The sequence below is a fragment of the Quercus lobata genome, chromosome 3, assembly GCF_001633185.2.
Source record: "Quercus lobata isolate SW786 chromosome 3, ValleyOak3.0 Primary Assembly, whole genome shotgun sequence".
NCBI lineage: Eukaryota > Viridiplantae > Streptophyta > Magnoliopsida > Fagales > Fagaceae > Quercus > Quercus lobata.
Genome location: NC_044906.1, coordinates 19,965,572 through 19,981,294, shown reverse-complemented (window position 1 = coordinate 19,981,294; position 15,723 = coordinate 19,965,572). Strand labels below are relative to the sequence as shown.

General features: G+C 32.7%; 1 protein-coding gene across 1 annotated transcript; it reads left to right on the top strand.

Annotated features, from left to right (window-relative positions):
* The first annotated feature begins 11,606 nt into the window (after positions 1–11,606).
* Positions 11,607–15,353, top strand: LOC115979319 (50S ribosomal protein L18-like). The gene is made up of 2 exons (XM_031101339.1): positions 11,607–11,693; positions 14,668–15,353. Exon 2 carries the CDS (start codon positions 14,669–14,671, stop codon positions 15,011–15,013), a length of 345 nt encoding a protein of 114 aa, XP_030957199.1. The 5' UTR covers positions 11,607–11,693; position 14,668; the 3' UTR covers positions 15,014–15,353.
* Positions 15,354–15,723: the final 370 nt, after the last annotated feature.

Sequence of the window (15,723 nt, the reverse complement as noted above, 5' to 3'; positions counted from 1 at the left end):
GCAGTTGTTGTTTATGCTGTGTATGTGAATCTCTTGTGAGATCTAGAGGTGTTTGCCTTCACATATACTTAGGGTTATCAAGAATCAAGATTTATGTCAAGAGCTTGATGATCATTCAGTTGTTGCATTAAGAGCTTAAAGTTACACAAGTGGGAGTGTTTGTACTTGCTATGGATCTAAAAAAGTAGTTCGTGGACTCAGAACTGTCACGTGGTCGTGATAGTAAGTTTCCTACTCGAGGTAGCAATAGGATGTTAGTAATCTAAATCGTTATTGTGTAAACTTCAATTCTTTCATAGTGGATCTGTTTTATCTTGAGGATAGCTAGGTTAAATCATTCCCAGGTTTTTTACCGGTTTGGTTTTCCTGGGTTATCATATCATTGTGTTATTTATTTTCTGCACTGTTCAATGATATGATTTATCTGTGTTAACCTAGATCTGCATAATATACTTAAATTAATTATTTGGCTAAATAACTAGGTTAATCTATTTGTGTTTAAGGGGTCTAAAAACCTACAGAATTGATGACCACTTCTCCAAGACCATGCAACTATTTAGAGTCATCAGCCTAGTAAGTCATTAGTTTCACTTTATTGAAATGGTGCTCTTTGCAGTAGTCCAAGGTATATTTTTTGAGCACAAAGTGATAAAATTAACCCGAAACGCGTTGATATCATTGATTGTAGTAGTGTCATGTGCAGAAGTCCCTCCTTAGCTTCAATGATATCATATGCCAATATCATGAGCTTCAATCTCTTGAGCAATGGATGCATGCTGTAATCCTTTCTATTCCCCTGGCTTAAGACCTCTTCAGAGTCACACAAAAATTCATTGGTTTTTATTCTTAGCATGGGATCAACCTTAGTGCAATCGGGTCTATTCTTAAAAGATTTCATTGCAGCCTTTGGAGTTATTTATTGTTTTGAGTGTTAATGTCAATGCTATGCTGTCTGAATGGTGTTGTTAGCTGGTTTGATTCAGTTTGTGGCAGTTGGTTGTAATGCATTGATTTGTTTGTGTCGGTTCTATTGGTGTTTTTGTTGTTTGATGTATTAGTGTACTTTTTTTGTGATAATAAAAAATTCAGTCATATAAAAATATATATAATAAAAAAAAATTCCAACACTTAGTTTTTTGGTTCAAAGGATGGTGCTTATAAATTTGTAATGCAGGAATCCAACAATAAAGGTTTTACTGAGGTGTCCCTATCAAGATCAATATTACAAGAGAAGTATTGAAAATAACCTTTGCAACACTAAACTTGGGGAATTCCAATTTCTGGACAGATTGGATCCACCATGGGTGCAAACTTCTTGAAAAAAATGTCAATCAAGTAAAAATTGGCAGTGTAATTGGAAATATTGCTTAATGGATCTAATGTCAAGCATAGTGAATTCTTCAATTTAGCTTTTGAATGTGTAAGTATGATACATTTTTAACAACATTAACAAAGACAGAATTTCTAGTGCAGGGAAAATAGGATACATGGCAAGGCAAGAATGATTTTATATGTTCAAATCAACAAAATGAGTTACTAATACCAAATAATTTTTCATTCCTACCAAGACTTCAATGCATAATACATATTGAAAAACATAGTATACATTTTTTCTAGCACAAACAAGACAGTATATATTAAGTCCCCTGGTCTCCTGATCTTCATGGTTATGCTGCCCCATACAATAGCTATTTTGTGTTTCTCTGCTTCATCACAATGACTACCTCTTTGAGGTCACCATTTGCATATTGAACTCTTTGACTATTGAGACCCTAAAATCTATTTGATCTTTGTCGTTGATGAGCATTTTTTATCACAAAATATCCTAGGAAATACACTTTTTCCCTGTGGCAAATGCTTCTAAGAAATGGGGTGTATTTTCACTTGGGTTTCAAAATTTAAACACGAATTCATCAGCTACTAAGACATTAAAAATGTAAACTAATTGCTTGCAAGGTTATAGGAAGAACTAACAGTTGGTGAATGAGTCTTTAGTAGCAATACAATCTGGCTGACAGTAGTGCAAGATCTATACATTGTGAGATATCAACATCAAAAGAAAAAATGGTACAAATAAAGATTTTGTAGTTCAAGAATGCAAGTGGAAAACACATTTATTCTCTAGCTATATGAAATGCAGTAGAGGGGTCCATGATTCCTAATGCGTCAAGCAACATTTAGGACACTGTCATGCATTCATGAAACAGCAATGCTTTGTAAAAGCAAAAGCAACATGACACATTTATATCATTGATTTTAAATACTGCAGTTTGAAATTGTTCAGATGAATTTGGATTCTGTACAGTCAAATTATTGCAAAAACCTTTGTTGACTCAATGTATTTAACGTACTAACCCTTCTATTTAATTGCCGGTGCACTAACTAGATTTTCAAAATGAACAGGATAATTGACTAATTTTCATTGAATGTGACCATGTGAGCACATTTGACCAAAAAAAAACTTTCTTTTCAAGTCTAATATTTGTAACTTTTTTCACCCATCAATCTTATGGAGATACTATGCTTTTGAGATTTTCATGCCTATACAATAATTTACCTTAGATACCAGATATAAAACTTGAAAAAAAAAAATCAACAATATAATAACTTTTAAGGACACAATATTTTTTCAAAATTATTTATATCAGAGAAAATAAATATTAGTCCAATTATACCATTTATGTCAACACTGATAATAAAAATGTAATAAAATGTTTGTCCCTAGTGTTACTAGGAAACCAAGGCAATAATTGTAAGAGGATATTGAATTGCGTCGTGTCATTGGCATTGCATATAGGACCCTACTCGTTTCAGGTGCCTCAGCATGACATTTGGACCTATCAGAGCACAGATACCCCACCATGTGACATAATCATTGTCAAAAACAATTTCTCTTAACTGTGAGATTCGTGCATTGCGTGTCCAAACCCCCCTTATATTTTCCTGCACATCTCTCTCTCTCTCTTACAGCATTGCTTGCAGTTTAAGGTTCTTACAAGTTTGGCAGCACTGCCTTTCTTTCTTGTCTCCCTCCCTCCCTCCCCCCCTCTCTTTCTCTCTCTCTCTCTCTCCCTCCCTAACTTCAATTTCCAACACCCTAATGCCCTATCAAAAACCAAACTTCCTATCATACAAACACACAAGGAAAAGGAAAAACAAAAACAATAAACAACCTAGCAAAGTCCCCCACTTTCTAAGGTAAACCGGAAGTACCACTTGCTTAGAAACCCATCTTTTTTGACTGCCAAAACTGGCCTCATCAACCTTACGCCATCTTACCACAACTCTGCCATACGGGACAGGTTCAAACGTGTGTGTTTAGCTTCAGCTTATATGTGCTAGCTCCGTACTACACCATTTTAGCTGGTGCAAGCAGAGATTGACATGCATGGTCAAGTACACAGTTCGTTTACATCATTTAACTTGGTCAAGCACGATAGGTTGAGCCAAAATTTAGGCCCGTTTGGTATAGTAGTAACATGTTTTCAGTTTTTAAATAATATTGTCTATATTTTTATACATTTTTTTATCCACACGTATTTTAAAAAAATATAAATAATGTTGCTAGAACAACGTTATTAAATGACCCCTTAGTCATTCTCTTTTTCATAATATATATGGTTTGGGTTCTAAGTACACATGATATAACTCTAATCTAACTTTTTTTTTTTTTTTTTTTTTTTTTTTTTTTTTTTTTTTTTTTTTTAACTCTAACCCAACTTTTATATATATAAAAGCATATTTTCATCCATAAAAAGTTTGAATTTTTTTTCCTTGCATTAAAATGCAATCTAATACTGTATAAATTTATTTCAAATTACATCATTTTTATAAGTTTGAATAAATGAGTCACGCGTGTAATCTCTTTGGGATCAGATTGCATCCATGGATCTTCCAATTTCTTTTAATTTTTAGCTGAATATGAGGCATGTAACATTTATTTGATTTTGTGTAATTTGCATAGATCTCTTGAGACAATTAGATTTTTTAAAAGTAATTGTCTGTCACATTTAGATAAAAATTGGAGGTTTATATGGGAGGGTTTCTCAATTTGTTCAATGGCATGTGGAAGAAAATAGTCCTTTACCTTATGGATGAAATTACAAACTTTAAATTATATTGAGACTAAATTTTATTCACCAAAACTATATTTCAACCTATTTTTTAAAGTTCTTTTCTAAATACTTTTTCATTAAGCATCACACAATCTATGATGGTAAAAATTTTATCACAAGATCAAGACACTTCTGGTTGTTCTTTATGGATTACATATTTTATCCTCTCTTCCAAAAGCACTTGAAACTTGAAAGGTTATTTACCATAAAGCCACACCCAAGTATGATTAAACTTATTTTCTAAGCTCAAAAGCAACTTTTTATAAGAAAACATGCATTCATAAGTAGAGGGCTTGAGTCCTTTATTTATTTTATTTTAAGTAAAGATAATTTAATTAAGTAATTGAAGAGAGGGGAGGCCCCGGTCCATCTCTATCCTCAAGCATTAAGATATAAGAGAGAAGAGGATACGGTGTTGGGTCTATCAATATCCCACACACAAATGCAGGCCAATGCAACAGATAATATTGAGCATGTACAATAATGTAATCCCAACATAGGAAAAAAATAATAATAATTGGAAAAAATGTCATCCCAAGCGATACCTCAATTTTGGATAAGGAAAAATATTATTTTTTGTTCCTCCTTTTAGTGAAAATGATCTCAATGCACATTGATCATATGTATTTTGTCTCTTACAACATGTGAACTCTTCAGTTGATATTTGACAGGTAAACTCCCAGCATGCGAGAGATTGAATAGTGAATACCTTCTTCCCTTTCCTTTTCTGGCCCTATTACTGTCGGGTATTAACTAGCATTAATTCTACGTGGTTATAAAATTTCATTATCAATAACCAATGATAAGCTAGCCATTTTACCAGTTGTCTGCTTGTCAGTGTAGATTACTATTTACTAGTACCTGTTATGCTCATACTTGGTTTAAATTAGGTGCAACTTAGTTTTCAGGTTAAGCCAGTGGAAATTGATTGCAATAATTTGTTGGATGCTTTATAGTGTCAGACTAAAGAATTAAAGAAAATGTAACAAACCATTTTAAGAAAATTTTTACTTTTTCTGTTTTTCATCAAAATAGTGTCAAAATTTTCTTAAAATAGATTGTTAAAGACACCCCTTAACATGACTTAAGAATTAAAAGGAAAATCTAAGAGAGCTTAAATTATAATCCATAGCTAACTCTTAGGCCCAGTTTGACTGAGGATATAGGTTATACATGCTTCAAGTGGCTTTACAATTTGCATTTTTGAAGCAAAAATGGTTCGTATGTTTTTGCACACTCATCGATATTACATGATCCCAATCCCTCTAAAAAAATGATATTACTACATGCTCATTTTTAGCAATGACAGCAAGACTGAAACACTTTCACTATATGACTTCTTTAACAAGGATATGCATATGCCCATTGGTTCCATTACTCTATTTAAACCACATTCCAATGTAAAAATATATATAAAAATTAGGTAGAGAAAGTTTCTGAGAAGTGGTGATCCATTCCATTCCTGCTATTGGTGTGTAAGGTCTCTGGCTCTGCGTTAATCATAGCCTTAAAGTACCTTTTGAACTGAAAGGCTCTTTAAGCAAAGAGGAGGATGTTTGGGAAATCCACTAAAAAAGAGTATTATTGGGTATTAAAGATGAAAACAATTTTAAAGTTGGAGCTAAATTACAATCAATGCTCATGCTTTATAAATTCAAAACTCAATGCTATTCACTATCATTTATGAAGCACTCATATTAAAGAACTTCTCAAGTAAAGTTTTATATTGCAAAAGATCTATCACTAAAACCCAAACTTTACAGTTAAAAACTCTAATTGGGTACAAAATGTGCAACCTATGACCAACTGTGTTTTAGAATAGTTTTGTTTTGTTTTTTCTTTGTTTAAATGAATTGTGTTCTGGAATAGTTTGGTACAGGAAAACCCTAAAGTGAACATGCGTGTATAGTAGAAAAGTCCATGTGTGCGCTCTAGTAGCCTCTATCCTTTGGGTATAGTTATTGTAACAAAGAAAGTTGAGCCATAACTACAGTAAATTGAGAGGTGTGGGTCATCATTATCTAATTCATAGCTCATCCATATATGTCAACTCAGTCTCTCTTTCTCTCTCCCTTTTTCTCAAGACCCATCTACATTCCATATGTCACACACATATGGTTCTGGCAACCGATTAGAAAATAGTACTGTACAACAACATTCAACAAAAATCAACACAATTATATAGCACATTGACACCCATTTTCAGTATATAATATCTATGCTACTATAGAGCAAGGACATGCATTTCAACAAGAAATAAAAGGTCATGGAGTAGACAAATAAATAAAGAGAGAAAAGTGAAGGTAGTGATATTCATATATAAAATAAAATGTTAAAGAAGTTTATACCATTGATATATTACAAATTCCCATGTTTGTGTACCCTCATCTACTCCAATATCTATGCAACTACAGAGAGAGGACATGCATTCCAACAAGAAATAAAAGGTCATGAAGTAGACAAATAAATAAAGAGAGAAAAGTGAAGGTAGTGATATTTATATATAAAATAAAAATGAAGGTATGTAGTTTATACCATTGCTATCTTACAAATTCTCATGTTTGTGCACCTCTCCAGTCTCCAAGTAGATGAGTGAAAGGCTGAGAAACCCATGTTGGAGAAGGGGAGCACGTGCAAAGGTTCACCTAGCCATCACTAGAGCTAAAGCTTGCACGTGCCCTGCTTCTCCAGCAAGAGCTACTCGCCCACCATAACCATCTCTATCTTCTTCTTCATGACCATATGTATATAATAATTGAGCTAATAAGACACTGCATGAAATATGTGAAAGAAGCTCATGCATTTATATAGAAGTTCTAGCTAGAGAGAGAGAGAGAGAGTGTGTGAGAATTAAAGAGATTGAGTCTTGAAGTGGGCATTCTTTAAAGGCCTCATATGAGATGAGAAGCAAAAGCAATCAAGGAAACAATTTTTCACCCCCCAAGTGTTGCTGTGAAGAAAAAGTTAGACAAGCCCCCCCCAATTCTTAATGGACTTAGAAAAAATTTTCAAAAGCCCCTAGGAACACTTCGAAGACCATGACTTTGTGAGACCAATTATCACTCTCTCATTTAATGGGTGAAATACACTGTCCGATTGCGTCACTCCATGTTGAAAAAAGTAATACATATAGCTAGGCTCTTAAGATTATTGAATAGCATTCCATACTAGATTTGACCCTGAATTTGACATGACCCCATGCCAGTGAATCTTATTCTTACCGGTTTGATCAACTGTTTGATTAGTGGTGTCCAATATATTACGTATGAATGGGTCAGGTTTTTTGGATACTTTCTGCCGCCAAATAGAGTACTCCCACTCCTCATCCAAAAAAAAAAAAAAAGAGTACTCTCATAGTCTCACAGCCACTTCTTTTTATCCAAATTCTTGGATATTCACAATAATTTTTTTTTGTTTTTTTTTTTTTTTTTCATAATAGTAAAGTTGGGGTACTACAGTTTTTCTCATGCATGTAAATTTTACACTTTGATTAATAAAAGGTGATTCAAAACTTTATTTACTACGTTGTTAAGATGACATTGATCACATTTAATTTGTAAATATTTTGTAATAAAATTGATACTTTAGTGTTTTTCTTTTTATAAAAAAATATGTTCTTTATATGTTTGGTTTTTAATACTTGTTTATAAATTTCATCATAATACAAAAGTTTCATGATGGTCTCTCTTAGTTAGGCATAAACTGTTTATAAGTTGAAATGGAAGCTGAGATATTTATATTATAACTCAAAAAAGGGTTGATTTTACTGTTTACAAGTTGAATTTGATGCTAAGGTAGTTATTGAATTCATCTAAATTAAAGGGCAGATTTCAACTAATGACTCGATTTTTACTCCTGTGGATGAATGTAGAGAGTTGATGATGACAATTGAGCATATTTTATAGTGAACACAATTGGGAAGACAAATTCACGTGCTAATACTTTTATTTTTATTTTTGATAAGACATGTGATAATACTTTGACTAAATGGAAATGTACTCATTCCATTTCACTTCATAGTCTTATTTTTGTTCTACCTTGTTATATAAGGTGGACTATGGAGATAAATAATAGAATTATTAATTATTAATATATTTTATAGAGTCGTGCTTGACCCAAAATCAATTCGATAAACAAGGGCGACACCACCTTAAGGCCAGGGTGGTCCCAGACCACCCAAACCTGAATTTTTTTTTTTTTTTATATAATAATTTAAAAAATTCATTTGTCTACCCTTAAAAAAAATTTGGGAACACCCTCAATTTTTTTATGCCAATAAAATTAAATTTTGCTCTATAATTTGTTCTACATTTAGTAGATGAATGATTGCTTGATTGTATACATTGAAAAAGATGTAGCTTATAGTATTGATAATGAGACTATTATGCATCGATTTCAAAATATGAAAACTTGTAGAAGACAATTGTAAACTTTATGTATTTGCATGTTTTTATTTTTATTGTTGTTGTTGTTAATATATAAATTTCTCTTTTTGTTAGATTGTATAATTTATGCTTTTCTGGAAAAAAAATCCTGGAGTGGTCGATAAAAGACTGTTCGAATAGCCTATCACTCATCCGAAAAAAAACTATTGAATCAGGATTGAACAACTCGTTTACTTAACTCTTGCTCGAAATTTTAGTCATTAGAAACCATATATACTACTTGAGCTTAGCTAGAAAATCTATGATTAAAGTGGACTTGGTTCATTTCTAACTCCTCATTATTTGTAGCTATACACCAATATCATAAAGTAAAACATAATAGTCTTTGCACTTTAATGCTAACTTTCCCTTGACAAATCCAATTGGTTTTGAAAAAAATCACAATAGTGTTCTACTTCCAATCTTGTCAACATGTGGTCTTTTGCTAATCATAGCTACATGGAATGTGAGACAAAGCTGTTTATCAAACCAACCCATTATACTATGCTATGAGAACCTAAAGCACAAACTATGCATTAGATAAATGCAAGTAATTAAACACAGTGTTTGTACCATACGCCAAACTTTTAAGACTTCTGAAATGCGTAAAACTATTAAATGCCTCTCTGCCAAAGCTAGTGCCAAGCTAGCTATCTCCCACATAATTTTGCACATAAACATAAACATAAAAGTGTGTGGTTAGTACATATATCAACCATCTATTTTATGAAATTTTTTATAAAAAATTAAAAAAACTATCAAATTAATTAATTTTTTTATTTTTTCATAAATTATTTTTTAAATAATTTATTAATATATACCCTCGTAGCATTCGTAAGTAAATCCCAACATAAAATGTTGATGACCTTTTTTTTTTTTGATGAGAAATCTGAAACCTTTTTGACCAAAGATTGATGGCAGTGAAAGATTGGACGGTGGTCATGAAAAGCCAGAAATGTGTTTTTGGTTTTGGTATTTTGAAGATTAGATAGTGGTGGTAAATGGTGCAGAGAGAGAGACACAGTTTTGGGGGGCACTGCAGCATTGCACGTTGGGGTTGCGTGTTGGACACAGGCTTTTGATTAAAGAGAGTGAAAGACTGTGTGTGTGAGAGAGAAAAATATGGGGGATTGGAGGAGTTTGTGTTGGTTTTGAGGATAGCAGGGTGAGTCCCAAGGTTGATATGATTCCCTATCTTTTATTAGTAGAACATGGCCTTCCCTATTCTATTTTTATACTAGTATTTCTTTTTTTTTTTTCTTTTTTTTGCCTTTCATGATCCCCCATGGTTAATGGTGGATTTTTTAAATTCTGACCAAAGACCTTTCTGAATTCTGATGACCCACATCATAGACTTTGAGTGGTTTTAAATGTTAATAGTTGCAGCCCAGTTCTTGGATTTCTCCATGCAAATCTGGCTTAATTGTTGTTTTGTGCATTGTGCAATGGAATTTGTCTGATTCCATTATCTATATATTATTATAGCATTATCTAAGATATTTACGACATTGATATCTGTCTTCTTTGACTATTTTCACATCTCTCTCTCTCTCTTGTTTTTATTTTTGTTTTTTGTTTTCATAATCTTTTGGAAATTCATATCGTAGGTGAACCACAATAATGGGATTAAGATTGGACAGCATGATGCTCTTTTTTTTTCTTTTTTTCTTTTTTTTCCATTTTAAATACATGAAAGTATCTCCCTTTCACATAAGTTTGATAAGAAAAATAATAAGATGGACTAAATGGTTCATATTGAGACCCACTTCATAGTTCATACTTCATACCAGACAAATTTATAGAGTAAATATGATGTGAACTAGATTCTAGACTTTTAAAATAAACAAAATATTAATGATATTATTAATTTTATTATAAAAAAAACTTACAAACTAATGTGATAATAATTATGATGATTAATTCCACAATAATCATATAATAAATATATTTATTAATTACTTTTTTTGTTTAAAAAGTGACATTGATTTATAAACTAATTCATATCACTAACTGCTAAAATTATTTCCACAATCCTAAGCATTTAATCAAAGAAAATATGGCTAATGAAAGACCAAAAAATAATTATATTGCAGTGTCTCTTGACCAGAAAACTGTACTAAGGTCCCCCTCAAAAAAAGAAAACTATACTAAGGTCAAATGGAGGCTGTTTATAGAGTTATGTTCTTTTTTTTTTTTAAAAAAAAAAAACTAAATATGAATTACTTGTCATTACTAGTATATTCATTAGTGGCATTTGTTCTATAGCTTGATGGCTAGATCTTGTTTCTAGTTGGTAGTTTGTGTGTTTGATATTGATGGGTGTATTGTTTGTTCTCTTCTGTGTATGTCTATTGTCGGCGAATTGTTGTTGTTTTTTTTCAATGTTATCTACCTTTCAGCAAAAATAATAATAATATAAAATCCAAAAACTACTAAATAATTTTTCTCAAATGGATTTTTTTTTAGATTTAATTTTTTTTTTTAATTCTCAAATAGACATTGGACCATGGTTTTCAAAAATTGGACTGGACTAGCGAATTCAATCAAGAATCAAACCATAATCCAATATGATAAAAACCGTAAAAAAAAAAAAAATTTTGGTTCAACCAGAAAAGACCAAAATTCAAACTCCTTTTTGGTTCTTTGATCAATTCAGTTTTTAAAACCATGGATTGAAGACTACTTATTGTAACAGTTGCATACGAAATTATGGAGGGGGGAGGAGATAGGTCATAGGGATTCTATTAACCAATGGAAAAAAAGGGAAAACAACAGTACACATTTTCATAAATGTTTCACTTGCATTAAAAAAAAAAAAAAAAAAAAATCAATCACTACATTCATTTTCATCAGAAATTCTCTCGCCCTTACTGTGCTCCAGCCTAGTATTTTCCACCATAGAAAAATTTAAAAGCCCACCCAAAAAAAAAAAATAAAAAAACATATAAACAACAATGCAGCCTCAATGCCCAAACTTCATATGGACCTAGTCCAAGCCCAATGGGCCGAGCTATTGGATTACCAATGCTTTTGTTTTTTTTTTTTTTTTGAATTTAGAAACCGAAATCTGGCATTTTCAGTGAGACTTCTGGATGTAGTTCTGTCTGTGCGCTCTCTAGAGTCTGAACAAGTGCAGAAAAAAAGAACCCAACAGGTACTCCCTCTCTGCATTTTCTATTCCTCTCTGTTATTTTCAAAGTTTCTCAATAAAAATGGTACCTTTACTGTTATGTTCTTTATTGATTTGGTTCCTGAGAATCACAGTAAACTGAATACTTTAGAGTAGTTTCCATTGTTAAAGGGTTTATGGGGTTTTAGGAATTAAAGAACTTGAAATGTCAATGCTCTGAATATGCATCCGGTTTCATTTTCATTTTTTTCCTTTGTTTTCTCGGGGACCAAACAGAGGGTTAAGGTTAGAAAAGAAAGGTTTTTGCTGTATTATGGGTCAGGTTATGAAGAACCCATGTCCTGAAATGTGTTAGATTTGCATGTTTTGTTTGTTTTTCGAGTTTTAGGAGTTGCAACCACATTGTTTGATTGAAGTTCTGAATGAATAGCCAAATGTAAACGAAAAGGCAAGAGCTTATAGTTTATTATTGTGCTTCTGTGCTTACTCTTTGGTTTGATACATACCACTCAGCATGTTGTATGTAGTGGACCATGTGGGTCTGAGACTCTGAGGAAACAATGGTTTTCTTTCATTCATTTATTTTCTTGGTTAAATTACTGCCCTGTTATTTTCTGGAACTGTTTTCTCCAACTGATTGCGTAATTTTTTGGAGAGCTTGTTCTTGTGGCTGCTCTAAAGAATGATTAAAATTTAAAAATATTGAGAATTATATTGCTTGTATTTTGAATCTTAGCCATCATCACTATGAACTACAACAAGAACTTAGTTCCAAAATTTGGAGTCGGCTATGAATTCTTATTAGAGTAATTGGGTCAAGCACATGTATTCTTCTCCGCTATTCTATCTGTTTGGAATGTTTACATGTGGGTCATGTGGTTAGCTAAGTAGTAAAGTCCCACATTGAATATTAACTAATGACAAGAATGAGTGGTTAATATAACATAATTGGGACCAAACCCATTGGCTTAAGCATTTGAGTCAAGTGGTGCCCTATATGTTATGTTAACCCCTTAATTGGAGTCTCCCCAAGGTGTTATCTCCCCCAACACTATCTTATCCAACATTATACTCTCATTCACCTCTTTAATTGAATCTCAATCAATGAAGAAAAAAAGTTTGAATTGAAAGTATTCAAAAAATAATAATGATGTCCGCTCTTCATCTTTCAAATGGTAAATAATAAACAAAGAAATCAAGATGAAAGAGTTCTTGTAAGCTTATCCTCAACTTTTACTTTCTGTGATATATTTCATTTGAATTATGTCTGTTGTCATTTTGGTTGTGAGGTTATGTAGGAAAAAGAATTTAAATTCTTTAAGATGGAAGCAGCATAAAGCATAGGATTCAAAAGTAATATTCTTTTCAGTTTCTTAGTAATTAAACAAGAGAATTCTAGTAATTTGTCTTTTTTATGTGGGGTGATTATAAGATCTTATTAATCAAAAGATAACTGCTTTTGGCCAATTGACTGTCTTATAGAGCTTTTGTGATATTGTCAAAACATAATGATAATGAGCAAGGAAAAAATTAGAGATTTGTGTTAGTTTGAGGCTTAATTCAAGTTTGGTTGCTAAACAAATTATGGTTTGGTGAGAAATGAAAAGATAATGCTTTTGTGTTATCTGATACTTTCAGTTTTTTTTTTTTTATTAAAAAAAAAATTTTAATTTAAGAGTAAAAGATAGTTATTTGCACTGTGTTGCTTTGATTATAGAGATACGAAGATCTTTGACTAAATTTCATTGTTTGGCTTGTCGTATTTTTTAATACCTTGGTGAAATTGGCAAGAAAGTTGTTCATTTGTCTTGTGCATGAACACTAAGCATTTCCAATTGATTGCTTCAAGAGATATGCGGTAACACAAAAGAAAATGATTTGAAGAAATGACTTATCTTGTTTGTTTGGTGAGTTGGATTTGCCTATAAGGTTGTTGGCGGACCACATTTTGGCTTCCTATGACTGCTCTAAAAATAGGTCTGTAGATTGCAATGTTGAATACTATAAAAGACTTAAATGTGTATTCCTCATCACTATTGGTTTTGAGGTGGAGTGGCATAACTTTTGGTCTAACAAATGATATGAGAGCCAAGGTTTGGAGTTTGAGTTGCAGAAGCGTCATCATGAGGGGGGAATTTTGGGGGAACCACAATTTAGCTCCTTATGACCGCTCTAAAAACATACCCTTAGGGTGCGATGTTGAATGTCATAAAAGATTTGAGTGTATCTTTCTTATTACCAATTGGTTTTGAGGTGGAGTGGCACTGCCCACGGTCCGACAAAGGTGAAGTAAACTTTTAGAATATACTGACATGGAAGCTCTTACCTAGATAACAATTTAGGGCACTTGTTTTTCTTTTAGTCTTCTTCTTGTCATTATCCTCCCATTAGACTGGTCGGAGTGTAAGGTCAGGGGCTGAATGCATGTGTAATTTATCAACCAAAAAAAAAATCTCCATGCCTCAAACCAAAAAGATTCCTTTCATCTCTCTTGTGGTGGATGTGAAAGCTTCCATACCTGATGTTCTGTTCTAAAGAAAGAGAGAGAGACTGTCTATTAGTGTTTTAGTCCAGATTGAAGAAACGATCCATAAAACATAAGCATGTGGTCCTTAGCTTTGATACCATGTAGTCCTTAGGTCTGATACAATGTATTACTCGATGGTATGAACTTTTCAAACACAACATTTGTATTTATCCTTTACATTCAGTTGCCTGAAGTCCAGTGTCTACTGATCCTATGAATCACTTTCCATTAAAAAATTCAGCTATTTCCCCTTTCATTTAGGGAACAATGGCCTAAATCTATAATGTAGCTGTCTCTCTTTGGCTTTCAAATAATTTTTCAACCAAAGTAGCTGATGGTAATATATTCCAGCACAAGAAAAAATCATTTAAGATATTTTAACCATATAATGTTCTTGAGTATGCTATTTGAGATAATTAAAAGTTTATGGTTCTATATTATGATTCAACTTCTAATTTATATGTGAAATAGAATGGTTATTCCTCCACCAGTTAGGCCTCCAAGAATTATGCAGTATCTGAAGCCTTACGTTCTGAAGATGCACTTTACAAACAAGTATTTGAGTGCCCAGGTTGTACACATACCAACTGCCACTGTTGCCTCTGCTGCAAGTTCACAGGAGAAGGCCTTGAGGTCATGCATGGAATCTACTCGGGATGTGGCTGCTGCTGCAAAGATTGGAAAACTATTGGGGGAGCGCCTGCTGTTCAAAGACATCCCAGCTGTTGCTGTTCATATGAAGAGGGAACAGAAATATCATGGTAAGGTCAAAGCTGTTATTGATTCTTTGAGGGAAGCTGGTATCAAACTGCTTTAAATTTTCATATGCTTTATAAAGTGAAATGTATTGCTGAATTTACTTTTAAGTTTGTAGTCTCTAGCAGTTCTAAGAAGATTACTGGGGGGATATCATTGGGAAGAAAGGTTGATGGAGTTTGTGTTTCCATGCTGCTCAATGTGATCATGATGAAAAGGTTTCCTGGGAATTCAGATTTTTACTCTAATTGTATAATTTTCCCCGTATCTTGTTGCATGTTAATTTGTAGACCAAGCAAATGCAACATATTCTCATGGAACTTAAACATATATGCTTTCCATATAAAATGATGACAGGATCTGAATGTGATTTGCAAATATGAGTTTGTAATTTTGCTTAATATGACCTGTTTTGGCCAGCCAGGACTTAGAATATTGACCAAAGCATACTGTACCCTCATTACATTACCTTTGTTATCCATTGTGGTGGCTGTGTCATGGCGGCTGTGGTATTGGCAGTGATGTGATGGTTTGTGAGCATGCTAGCACTAGCATTGTGGCTAATACCTAATGGTGGGTCATGGTTGTGGGGCTATCTGTCTTTTACTCTCTCTTTTTTTGTGTGAAAATACGTGGGTTTTATTTTCTGGACAAAGTTTTTTTTTTCAAACTAGGTTGAGAATGTCTTTCAACTCATTACACAACAATTCATAAGATCAATCACATGTTTAAATAACATAATTTATTAAATCATTTAAATAAGTCGCCAAA

Coding starts and splice junctions, on each gene's coding strand:
- LOC115979319 (XM_031101339.1), top strand. CDS start 14,669: ATGGTTATTCCTCCACCAGTTAGGCCTCCAAGAATTATGCAGTATCTG.